The 13,459-nt window shown below is 44.1% G+C and overlaps 1 protein-coding gene across 4 annotated transcripts in view; it reads right to left on the minus strand.

The window, feature by feature from the left end:
- cd2ap (CD2-associated protein) overlaps positions 1-13,459 on the minus strand; it is a 76,093-nt gene that overhangs the window by 36,841 nt on the left and 25,793 nt on the right. For 2 of the 4 annotated variants that reach the window (XM_071370293.1, XM_071370291.1), the window contains exons 3-6: positions 8,340-8,520; positions 6,120-6,220; positions 5,564-5,684; positions 2,867-3,045 (exon numbers count right to left, since the gene is read on the minus strand). In XM_071370293.1, the coding sequence (XP_071226394.1) occupies positions 2,867-3,045; positions 5,564-5,684; positions 6,120-6,220; positions 8,340-8,520 (582 nt within the window). The remainder of the gene's footprint in view (positions 1-2,866; positions 3,046-5,563; positions 5,685-6,119; positions 6,221-8,339; positions 8,521-13,459) is intronic. The other 2 variants (XM_071370295.1, XM_071370294.1) reach the window with 1 other exon arrangement.

Genomic DNA, 13,459 nt, shown 5'->3' on the forward strand with positions numbered 1-13,459 from the left:
TGTTAGTCAGCGTGCAGGTCAGTGTTTGTGAAGAGTATGCCAGTCTGCTACAGAGTATGTCATATGGGTTATATGAGTTAAGCTAAAACATAGACCAATATCAGAAAGCCTTTGTTAGTTACTGAGTGAGCAGACAGATAAGTGGTAGAGTCAGGCAGGCCTACGTTTATTCTGTGTTTTGTCTCAGCTAAGGTGAATGTCCTCTAGATTATAAGTAACAAGCTGTTGAGTCACAAGGATAGAGCGAGCGTGAGCGAAAAATAAATAATGCCCTCAGATACGACGCCAGGAAACTAAGTCAGAGCGAGCGAGCGAAAGATCAGAGAGCGAGTGAACGATCAGAGAGCGAGCGAGCGAAAGATCAGAGAGCGAGCGAGCGAAAGATCAGAGAGCGAGCGAGCGAAAGATCAGAGAGCGAGCGAGCGAAAGATCAGAGAGCGAGCGAACGAAAGATCAGATAGCGAGCGAGCGAAAGATCGAAAGAGCAGAGAACGAGCGAGCGAAGGAGCAGAGAGAGAGAGCGAGCGAGCGGAGCAGAGAGCGAGCGAAAGAGCGAGCGAGCGAAAGAGCAGAGGGCGAGCGAAAGAGCAGAGAGCGAGCGAGCGAAAGAGCAGAGAGCGAGCGAGCGAAAGAGCAGAGAGCGAGCGAGCGAAAGAGCAGAGAGCGAGCGAGCGAAAGAGCAGAGAGCGAGCGAGCGAAAGAGCAGAGAGCGAGCGAGCGAGCGAAAGAGCAGAGAGCGAGCGAGCGAAAGAGCAGAGAGCGAGCGAGCGAAAGAGCAGAGAGCGAGCGAGCGAGCGAAAGAGCAGAGAGCGAGCGAGCGAGCGAAAGAGCAGAGAGCGAGCGAGCGAAAGAGCAGAGAGCGAGCGAAAGAGCAGAGAGCGAGCGAGCGAAAGAGCAGAGAGCGAGCGAAAGAGCAGAGAGCGAGCGAGCGAGCGAGAGAGCAGAGAGCGAGCGAGCGAGCGAAAGAGCAGAGAGCGAGCGAAAGAGCAGAGAGCGAGCGAGCGAGCAGAGAGCGAGCGAAAGAGCAGAGAGCGAGCGAAAGAGCAGAGAGCGAGCGAAAGAGCAGAGAGCGAGCGAAAGAGCAGAGAGTGAGCGAAAGAGCAGAGAGCGAGCGAAAGAGCAGAGAGCGAGCGAAAGAGCAGAGAGCGAGCGAAAGAGCAGAGAGCGAGCGAGCGAGCGAAAGAGCAGAGCGAGCGAGCGAGCGAAAGAGCAGAGCGAGCGAGCGAGCGAAAGAGCAGAGCGAGCGAGCGAAAGAGCAGAGCGAGCGAAAGAGCAGAGCGAGCGAGCGAGCGAAAGAGCAGAGCGAGCGAGCAGAGGGGGAGAGCGAGCGAGGGGGAGAGCGAGCGAGGGGGAGAGCGAGCGAGGGGGAGAGCGAGCGAGGGGGAGAGCGAGCGAGGGGGAGAGCGAGCGAGGGGGAGAGCGAGCGAGGGGGAGAGCGAGAGAGCAGAGGGGGAGAGCGAGAGAGCAGAGGGGGAGAGCGAGAGAGCAGAGGGGGAGAGCGAGAGAGCAGAGGGGGAGAGCGAGAGAGCAGAGGGGGAGAGCGAGAGAGCAGAGGGGGAGAGCGAGAGAGCAGAGGGGGAGAGCGAGAGAGCAGAGGGAGAGAGCGAGAGTGGAAAGTGCCAGAGATGCTGCTACTGATGGATTGACTGTGTGAACGACAGCGTAATGGAATATGCCATGTTGTAAGCTGTGGGACAAAGACTGAACCAACGCTGCCATGAAAGAGAGAACAGGGAGAAGGGGGGGGGGTGAGAGAATAGTTTCAGAGGGGGTTAAATGGAAGCTAGAAATTGTCAACTAAACCTACAGTGTGCTATTAGCGGGACTATTAAGTTATCACTATCCATGCAAATGAATGTGCTGCTGTAGTTTGTCTCCCTCAGATACGCTGAAATATCGCCCTCAGGTACGCTGAAATATCGCCCTCAGGTACGCTGAAATATCGCCCTCAGATAAGATGCCAGGAAACTAGGTCAGTCAGAGGGAGCAGGGAAACTGCCTGCCTGCCATCCAACCAATTAGCAACCAAAATAAAGGCTATCAGCTGGGGAGGAGGAAGGGTTGACAAAGACACCCAACCCACGCTGCATCACTTCTCCCAGGACTTAAACAGTCACCACAACACTAAACAATGCTGACTGCTGGTCCCCATACAGGATCATGTGTAATGGTGGCTGAACTAACGCTGGGACGATAAACCAGAAATGATCGACACCGACCACTTATCATGGACATTTTGCTAATATAGTTCATTACAAGAAATAACTTATAGGGCCCTACTAGAGAAATGTGAAGTTTGAAATGAAATAAGTTTGCTAAGATGGGTGATAGTTAATGGGATAATTGATAACTACAACATTCAAAGTCGTAGTAGTTTTAAGGGTAATATATTAAAAAATAACTTGTGCACATTGCTATATCGTTCAAATTATCGTAACTGTGATAATGCAGTCAGTTTATCTTTCAGCTTTAGGCTGAACTCAGAATGTTAGTTAATGTAAAACAAGCTCATAAACCAATAATATCCCATGTAAAACTACCGTATTACTTTCACCAGCATTGGTTTCAATGCATTCCAGTTGAAATACCTTTCTGACTTCAGTCATATGACCCTCAGTATGTCAACACGCCAACCATAAACATTCTTCCTATTGTTATACTGTTATGTAACAGACAGTTGGGAACCTTTGGACACTTAAAAAAACATTTCCGTCTTCCTCTCAATTGTGAATTGGTTCTCAGAGGACTTCAGTCTATTTGAAGGGGAAGCACGTGTTTGAGCCTTATCGGAACCTGTTGAGGTGCATGACACCTTGTGAGTGACCTCTCAGACAGACATCTCTGAGTACCGGCTCAGCTCACTTACTTTGTCTTTCTTCTCCTCTCCCTCTGTGCTGGGCAGGCGGGCCTTTAGCTTGACCGAGCCTTCCCTGAAGATGTCCCCAAAGCCCACCCCCCGGATCTTCTTGGGCTGGGATATCACTCCATTGCCTGGAGAGGGGTGGGTGGGCGAGGGGGGGAGCAGAGCTTCTTTACCGCTGGCATCTGTGGGAAGGACACAACGCATGAGGCGAAGAGAACAAAGCAAAACGTGCAGAAACACGTGCATTTGTATATGTACACACTTGTGCATGAGAAAAATACACAAGCTAGGCCCCCCCCACACACACACACAAACTAGTGGTGCGCGAGTCAGCTGTTTGTTCACCCACACCTGCTAATAACCCATCTGAAACCGCCTGACTATCTGTGATAAAGTGATCATCTGAGGCCCTCAGTCAACCATAACCCACAAATATAGAAAGGGGGGTGCAGGATTTTTTGGGGGGCCTGATTTAGATAGGTTTCTTATAATCTCCGCCATTCTGGTAGGGTGTGTTAGTCAACTTGTCTATAACTAGATACAAGTAGCTTCTCTTTTGTCATCATATGTTGCCCTAGAAGACTAAATAAAGCCCTGCTCAACAGAATAATGTCATAGATGGATAGAATGAATGCTTTAATCCAGTTGACGTCGGTAACGTTCTCTCACCTTTCGTGGAGCAAAGAAGCTTAGGTACTGGGGAGAAAATACAATAAACCCCCCCAAAAAATAAATAAATATAATACAAAATAAAAATAATTCGGGAAAGATTTTCGGTGCAAAATGTCAAAATGACATCAGCTTGACGGGTTGTAAGAAAAAAGAAAGCGGTGAAAAGGACACAACGTTGACACAACGTGTTTCTGATCAGATTTCAGTTTGGCTTTGACGCATATTTTATGTGGTCGAAATACTATCCGCTTTTATGATGAAGGCGGCACCTCTACAGATGGTATCTAACTGAGCATTGCATTCTCTCAAGATGCAGAAATAAATAAATAATATTTCTCCACACCTGTGTATCATTTTACTGCCAGAAATGCTTAATTCTGTAGGAGTTAATATTAGGGCTATGAGAGATTATAGACCTATAGTCAGTGTCCAGATTTCAGTTTCCATTTAACCTATCGAAACTGTAGGCTACAGTTCCCTTGACATGCAATAAGCCTATTTGAAGTCCTGTCTTGTGACTGTCGAATATGTATTGCGCCTCACAATCACCACATAACATAGCTGTCACTGATATCCTCTTTTACCACGTCACCAAATATTTTCCAAACATTTACCTGTGGTAAATTCAATTGATTGGACATGATTTGGAAAGGCACACACACCTGTCTATATAAAGGTCCCACAGTTGACCGTGCATGTCATGAGGTCGAAGGAATTGTCCGTAGAGCTCCGAGACAGGATTGTGTCAAGGCACAGATCTGGGGAAGGGTACCAACAGGTTTCTGTGGCATTGAATGTCCCCAAGAACACAGTGACCTCCATCATTCTTAAATTGAAGAAGTTTGAACCACCAAGGCTCTTCTTAGAGCTGGCTGCCCGACCAAACTGAACAATCAGGGGAGAAGGGCCTTCGTCAGGGATGTGACCAAGATCCCGATAGTCACTGACAGAGCTCCAGAGTTCCTCTTTGGAGATGGGAGAATCTTCCAAAAGGACAACCATCTCTGCAGCACTCCACCAATCAGGCTTTTAAAATGGTAGAGTGGCCAGACAGAACCCACTCCTCAGTAAACGGCAAATGTCAGCCCGCTTTGAGTTGGCCAAAAGACACCTAAAGGACTCTAAGACCATGAAAAACAAGATTCTCTGGTCTGATGAAACAAAGATTGAGAATGACAAGCGTCATGTCTGGAGGAAACCTGGCACCATCCCTACGGTGGCAGCATCAAGCTGTGGGGTTGTTTTTCCAGTGGCAGGAACTGAGAGACAGATCGATTGAAAGAAGAACAGAGCAAAGTACAGAGAGACCCTTGATGAAAACCTGCTCCAGAGCGCTCAAGATCTCAGAATGTGAACCTTTGCCCCAGTCTAACAGGACAACAAAACCTAAGCACACAGCCAAGACAACGCAGGAGTGGCTTCGGGACAAGTCTCTGAATGTCCTTGAGTGGTCCTGCGGGAGCCCGGACTCGAACATCACTGGAGAGACCTGAAAATAGCTGTGCAGCCTGACAGAGCTTGAAAGGATCTGCAGAGAAGAATGGGAGAAACGCCCCAAAAACAGGTGTGCCAAGCTTGTGGCGTCACACCCAAGAAGACTGGAGGCTGTAATCGCTGCCAAAGGTGCTTCAACAACTGAGTAAAGGTACTGAATACTTATGGAAATGTGATATTTCAGTATTTTTATAAATTTGCAAAAATGTCTAAAAACCGGTGTTTGCTTTGTCAATATGGGGTATTGTGTGTAGATTGATGGGGGGGGGGAAATCGATTTAATAATTTTTTTAAATAAGGCTGTAACGTAACAAAATTTGGTTAAAAGTCAAGGGGTCGGAATACTTTCCGAATGCACTCATCTCAACAGGTAGGCTATCGACGTCTCTCATGTAGACACAATAATTAAAACATAAAAGCCTGGAGATTCAGCCAAGAAGCTACATTCTTTAGCAGCACTAACTTGTTATGACACGCTCTGCTTAAACATGAGTCACGCCTTCATTACTGAAGCTCTGCCAGCTCCAAAATTACCTGCTTCATCTGTTAAGTCATTTGTCTGTCCGTCTGCGTTCGTCTCCATCTCTTTGACAAAGTTGGAGGGAAACAGTCCTGATTTGCCATTCATGGTTCCACTCCACCAGCCTTCCTCTACCTGGAACAACCAACCAGGAGCCAATGAATACCTGATGTAAACATCTAATCACCTTAGAATAAATGCCTCATAATCACCTTATCTGTAAATGATAATATAACCTTATGATAATAGAATAGACCTTATCATACATCACACCAGCCTAAGATACTATTAGCTGTCACAATTTGCATCCAATGTAATGGTAATATGTAAACAGAATTAAAATGACCAGAAAGTTAGTTACAGAGATCATGGCAATTCTCTTTTATTCTCCCATGCAAAACTTATCCTCTAAAAAGAAATGGAAAGACTACAAATCAACTCTCAACAGAACAATGAGTCTAACAAGGAGACATTAAATTAAGCTCAGGTAAGGAAACCCAACGCAGGAAAGTCATGACGAGCAGCGGAAATAGCTCAATGCAGGGCAGTGTAACGAAGCACTAGCCTCACCTCCTCATTGATGTCGATGATATCCCCCATCTTCAGCTCCAGCTCATCCTCGTTCTGGGGCACGTACTCAAACAGCGCCCTGCACTGCCGCTTCTTAGGTTCTGCAACCACAAAAGACAGGAGCCTGAGAAGACTGGGAACACCAGTTACATCAGTCTGCTCGCTGCTCAATGGGCCACCTCAAGGCTTCAACTTCCTGGACACACGTGTGTATGTGTACCCTGGTGTCCTGAGGAGGGCAGTAGTGATGGGGGAAAACATCTATACAGTTACATATCGGGATATTATTTTTGATGCTATCGTAACGTTTTGACAATAATCGCAATATTATTTTTGAGCTAGTTGGCTGTACCTGCACAAAAACTTTCCTTCATAGCTTGTTCTCCATCTTTTTAAATAGGGAGCAAATTAGTTTTCAGCACTTTAATTTCCATGACTGATCAAAACTTGTTATTTTCTCATGGCTCTCTTGTCCCTCTGCAGCAGACATATGGTGAGCAATAGGTTTGGACCATGGAATTGCAATAAAATCACAGTATTGAATTGCAATACATATAGAATTGGCACTTAAGTATCGTGATATCGTATCGCGAGGTCCCTGGCAATTCCCAGCCCTAGAGGGTGTCTGAATCTAAGAAGTGGATGACAATACTCCCCTCCTGCAAGAAGCACTACACCACTTTCAGCAAGGTGTTCCTGTGGCAGTTCAAAGCTGCACAGAGGGGATGTGTCCCAATAATATCTCCTTTCTCCTGAAGTGTACTCTCATTCACCACTTCCCACAAATCAGTTCCTTTCAAATCAGTGAATGGAAGTGAACAAGTGCACATTTTGGGAGGAAGGAGAGATAATTGGGACTTAGCCAGAGTAAACTAGACTGCAAGAAGTCACCTCACAGAGGGGACCTAATGGCTGCTCACTAGAACTGCACTAACACTATACCATGTGTATAGGGCCTGAAACTAACTTTTTGGTCCTCCACCATTCACCCTCCCCTCAGACATTTTACCAGCATTTGACTAGTGGTCGAGTACTAATTTCAGGCTCCGGAATGTTTTTGTTCATTCCAATATACTGATCTCTGAAAACTTTTAACAACAGGTGGCAAGAGCTCCACTACAGTCAGTGCGCATCATTGTCGGACCAAGTGCTGCTGTTAATACCATCACACACATGCCTCTGCAGAGACAGACGATTATCAGAAGTTCGTCATCTCCACTTTAATGCTGCATTTCAATAGGGACTACTTGACATTTACGTAACAGTGCTGTTGACACTTTAATTAAATCAAGTTATATTGACAAATGTCACAAGAGAATGGTTGTGTAGGCTATACAAAGACTCAAGGTGGAAGAAAAGCCTCCATGACTAGCAAATACAGTAGCAGGTGATATATAGGCTATATCCAGTATCCCCCTAGAATCTATGACACACTTCAGAGAAGAGAAAACGGATTTATTTCCTCCCACAGTGAGATGGAAAACATGAAATGAAAGCAGTTTATTCTGAGCGTTATATTCAAGTAGCGATACTCAAGAGAGGAACATAACCTCTGTTGGTTTACAATCTAAAAAAAAAAAAAGCATTCTCTAGTCTTCTTGACACCTTCTCTTGCTTGTTGTGGGTAGAAAAGGAAAATTAATAACTAAGATACCTTAAAGTCCTGCTTCATGGGCCCAATGAGAGAATCTTCATTGAAAGTGCTTTTTAGTCCAGGAATAAGCTTAGGAACCAATTCAGAGACAAAACAGTACATGCATGTCTAAATATGAACATAATAAACTATTGAAATGAATATATCCACTTGTCTTAATGCCATCATTACTGGGAAATATAGTTAGAGCCACAACTCAAGAGTCAGATGAACTCTTAGATACCATTTTTATGTCTGCCTGCTAGCTGTTCCCATAGAATTCCAATTAATGCGCTAACGCTATTTAGCAATTGCGGCAACGCTATTTAGCAATTGCGGCAACGCTATTTAGCAATTGCGGCAACGCTATTTAGCAATTGCGGCAACGCTAGTTATCAGCTTCCGCGAGTTAATCTGACTCTGGGGAAGAAGATAGTGATTCTTTGACAAAATCCAGAAATATCCCTTGAAGTCCACAGAAATGAATGGGGGAAGACCCTAGGCATTCCTCCAAGTTTTTCAGGTAGTGCTTGAGTAGAGACATGTGTTCCTAAACAATAAAAGCACAGCCAACTGTTAACACACACCTGACTTACTCTTCTTGAGACCGCGGGGCTGTGAGTGTGGCTGGAAGCCCCCAGCTGGGATGCCGTAGGTGCTCATCCGCTGGACCAGGTTGGCCACGTTCCCTGCACTCTTCTCTCTCCGCTGGGGCTGCGCCTCCTCCTTGGCCTCCTCTTTTGTCACATTCAGCTCCTTCTTCATCTCCTGCCACCAGAGACACCACACACAGCAGAGAGGACAATGATTAATTTAGGCTAATTATAAAGAGGATCACTTACATGTAGCCTACACTGATCTTGCTGATAGTGGCTGTTTTGAAGAAAGCAATGATTGTGATCTGTATTTTTCTTAAACTAATTTAGTAAAATGCACGTATTGTAGTTTAATTGACTAAAATGTGAATGTAGTATCAATCACATAATGAAATTCCCCAATCATGATGATGTCTGCTGATTTGCTGTGTGCTGTGAGCTAGCTAGCCAACTCCTCCTGGGGCTGCATTTAGATAAGTACAACCATTTAGATAAGGTTCGCGAGGCTGCAGTTTCAGCGTAGACTTAACTTAGCTGGCTCAATGAGATTGTGAGGCTGTGGGCACAAGAGGTGGGCACGAGAGGTAGGCCTACTGTATTGAGTTCAGTTCAGGAGATTCTATTTGACTCGGTGTGTATTCTCAAGATATTCTCTTGAGATGTTCAATACGTCCATGGTTTCATATGGGAATAGAAACTGCAGGGCACTATTTGAATTAGTGATACACCGATATGACATTTTTGGCCAATACCGATATCCGATATTTTCTTTGCAAAAAAAAACGATACTGATAACCGATATTTAAAATTTTAGCGGCCTTTTAAGCATTCTAGTACAGTTAAATAGTTAACACACACACACGGACGCAGCGGTCTAAGGCACTGCATCTCAGTGCAAGAGGCGTCACTACAGTCCTTGGTTCGAATCCAGGCTGTATCACATCCGGCCGTAATTGGGAGTCCCATAGTGCGGTGCACAATTGGCCCAGCGTCACCCGGGCCGTCATTGTAAATAAGAATTTGTTCTTAACTGACTTGGCTAGTTAAATAAAGGTTATTTTGTTGACATTTACGCATGTCCCCATTACTAGTAAAACATAATCAAAACCTATTTCTTTCACTTACTTGCTGTGCTGTTTCGTTGTTCATATGTTCCATTCTCAACCAGGATTTCTATGGAACGCCGTTTGACGTGTCAAATAACACGACATAATCTGTTTCAGTAGCTATAGTTAGCTAGCTAACTATATAGCTAGGTGTCATCTAAAATAACCCAAATGTATTAACTTATTTGACTTATCTATGTGAAGTTAGCCACAATAAGGATTACCCACAATAGTGGACTTTGTGGTTAGCATTCAAAATAAAAGTATGGAATAATTATACTATTTGAATTAATTTGCATCACTGTCAATGACATACTTTTATTTTGAAGACAAAACCGCAAATTCCACTATTGTGCCTAATCCTTATTGTAGCTAGTCTCACAACATATAACCTGGTACGGTAGAGCCTCACTAGCCAGATGAGGCTAGCTGGCTGCTTATTACTTTAGCTTTGGGCAACAGGGTTAAGTAGCTAGCTAGCTATTTTCATGAACTGAAGTTCAATTTCAATAGGCGAACAACAAGTGGCAACCTAGCTAATACTTAATCACAAAGATTCCTAAATAATTGCTTAGAATAATGAAATGACTGCAATTTCTACTGGGCATTGTTTTCAGGCTGGTTGTACTGGTAATAGCTAGGTAACGTAAACTCACCCCATTCCGTACAAATGTGAGCAACCGCAACATTCAAACGAGGCTACAAAGAAAACTAATGGGACTGTAGCGACTGTGTTGACTTCAAAATGCCTCTTGAACTCAGGATCGGGGGTGTGAACTACGTTTCTATTCAAGCGTTGATCGACATGGTAATGGCTCTATAGTATTGGAGAAAAGTTGAAACGTGACGTGTCATGCCATAACGTACAGCACGCATAAAGCAACTATTTCTGTCTTACAGTCTATCTCCACCAGGTGTCGCACTTCTCTCATCCTTTAAAAACAAGAAATGGACAGTGACAGGGGTAAGGGGGGATACCTAGTCATTTTTTGCATCATCATTGCATGCGATCATCATTCAAATCTGCTGTTTACTTCTAAGATCACTTTAGCACCGCACTAAAAACCCGATTCAAATTCGACACAAACCTTCAAATAGGTTTGTAATGACACATTATATAAACTCTTTATAGTGTTTTATTTACATTTTAGAGGCGATAAGGTGATAAGTTAGATAGATCGAGTGAAAAAAAGCAATTTTCGCATACAACATCTCCCCTTCCACTATCACGCATTAGTTTCGCTTCCCCACCCGCCATTTTTAAAAAGACCCGATGGGGCTCATTGTCTTCTTGAATCATGCAGAAACGGGCAGCGTGGGGGTCATGTAATTGATTCTGTTGGAAAGGGGAGAAATAGTGCTTTACAATGGTATTGACATTACAGTTGATCTGGAAGTATTACGTTTTTATGGCGCTAAAATAAAGGTCAATTGTACGGACCAAGGCGATGTACAAAAGTGAGTGAGTTTACGTTACCAAGCTAAAGCTAGTTACCCCAGAAGTTGCGGTCGAACAAATTATGCTTTATTACCAACGCGGTACTGTAAACACATCGTTCGTGGCTGGTGTTTGCAGACTTTTTGTACAGCTTTGACAGTGCTACTGTATCTTTTTTGACACGCAAAGACCCAAACGGCGTTCCATAGTATGTATGTTGTGAAGCTAGTAGCAGTGACGCAATTACTGTGTAACTCCGGAAGGGCAATATTTGAAAAATAGCGCACTTGGTAGTGTGCACCGGTGCTCGACCAGTCGGCGAAAGCCAACATCACCCACGACAGAACAGTTGATTGTCAAGGACAATGAAATCCATTATCTTGGCTTTAATGGATTTCGCCTTAAGAGTTGTCTTGCTGGCATTTTCTTACTCTTTCAAATGACTGCTCGATCTACACAGCAAACATTGTGTGAGCTAGGTTAGGAATGCTGTGTTGTATGTGTAGCGCAACATTTTAAGTGGCGTTATTACGTCATATGCCTACATTTTATAGGTATGCATGTTACCTTTGACATCAGTTTTTAACGTCGGCATTAAATTAGACAGCCGATACCGACGTTGGCATTTTTCGCTAATATCGTCAGGTTCCGATATGTTCACCGATATATCGTGTATCCCTAATTTGAATGGTAAAAGGGAACACAAAACCTACAAATCATGAACTGATAGCATACAGATATGATGCCTTCATATTGAACTTCCATGGTAACTTTCACAGGCCAAACCTCTATCATGTCATGTGTAGTCACTCACTTTATCTAGCGCTAACATTTAAGCTCATGTAGGACAAGGCTGTCCCTTTAACTGTGGAAGTGGAATCAACCATTTTGTAGACCTATGTCCACACCCTCCTCAGAAATTCCATTATTCACTGAGCTGTGCTGCAGCAACTACACAGGGACATTCCTCCTCAGAGTGCTTTAACAGGCTCTTACAGACTCCTCATAAACACACACTATTGAGCAACTGTACTCAAAGTTCTCCTCTGACACAGGTTTCTCACCTTGTGTGCTTGAACGCTTCCTCAAAATTAACCACTAATAACTGATAGAATACAGTTCGCTCTGAGTGAATATGTAAACGTTTACTTTACTACTCTATGGGCCTGTGGGCCTGTGTCTGCTCATGTTGAGACCTGCCCCTTCTCCAGCTCAGACCATAGAAAAAGGCTAGGACAGCAGCCAGCCAGCCACAGCCCGCTCCACTCACTCTGCCGGAATCTCTCAGGAATGCTCGAAAAAGCACTCTGAAATCTCTCTGTCTCCAGTGGAGTCCGCCTCGCTAAACAAGTAAGAGCTAATGGCAACCTGCTTTCGAACCTGCTTTGCAGAGCCTTCACATGCTGATTCTACAGAAAACGATCCTATTATAGACTACAACAGTTCCACTTGCAAGGTTGTAAAAAAACAACTAATATTAGGGTTCGACACTAACTTTTTCCACTGGTGGCACTGATGCTACTAACTTTTTCAGTTGGTGGCACCAGCACACATTTGTTTGTTTATATATATTTTTTATTTTTTTATATATATAATTGTGACTCACCACCTGGATTCGGTCTTATGTAGCAAAATGTGAAATGGTGTCTTTTGATAAAAGACATTGGATAAAAGTCGAGAATCAAAATGGTAAAAAAAGAGCTACAACATGGTATTTCATTTAAGGAACAATGGGAAAGTAATTCTGCTTTGAAAGTTGATGAACTTGTAAATTCACTTTTGAGAAAACCTTTGAATGTTTTGGTATCTAGTGAAGAGCTCTTCTTTGTCTACAACCATTCCACATTGTTCACGCCATCTTAAGCTTTAGCCTCACCCAGCTCGCTTCGCTCTTGGAGCGCACACTTGACGCTCTGGCCGATGATTTGTTTACCTCTGGATAACATGAAAACAGTCTAACCAGCTCTGCTGGCAACAATTTCATTACACTTTTTTGCAGATATTTACTGACTCCGGCCATATTCAACAGGTGTTGCACACACGTCACATTAGCTAACGAGCCAGCCAGCTAACGTTAGCTAGTTACACAAAAATGAACAAAGAGCCATCAATGCCTAACATTAGGCTCTAACTAAAAAAGCAAACCACTTTGGGAAACAAATAATAACATCCACTAGGGAGACAGCCAGCTAACGTTAGCTAGCTATCTAACAGTACACTTTAGCATAAGACATATAGCTAGCTAGGTAAGCAACAATGAACAACGTGCCAACAATGCCACAGTGCCGGGAGCTAACCAACCAGGTCCAATGTTAGCTGGCATTAGGCTATAACTAGAAAAGCAAACGGCTCTGGAAAACAAATAATGTCAGCTAGGGAGCCAGCCAGCTAACGTTAGCTAGCTAGCTAACAGTACACTTTAGCTTGAAATGAAACCACTTTGTCAAAATTAGAAACGTGTAATATCTGAAAATGTAGCTAGCTAACACTAGACTTTCTTAACTGTACACATCATCAAGCATGATGGACGCGTCTCCCTGTCAGGAATGCCATACCACTGTTGCCCT

The sequence above is a fragment of the Salvelinus alpinus genome, chromosome 27, assembly GCF_045679555.1.
Source record: "Salvelinus alpinus chromosome 27, SLU_Salpinus.1, whole genome shotgun sequence".
Classification (NCBI taxonomy): Eukaryota; Metazoa; Chordata; class Actinopteri; order Salmoniformes; family Salmonidae; genus Salvelinus; species Salvelinus alpinus.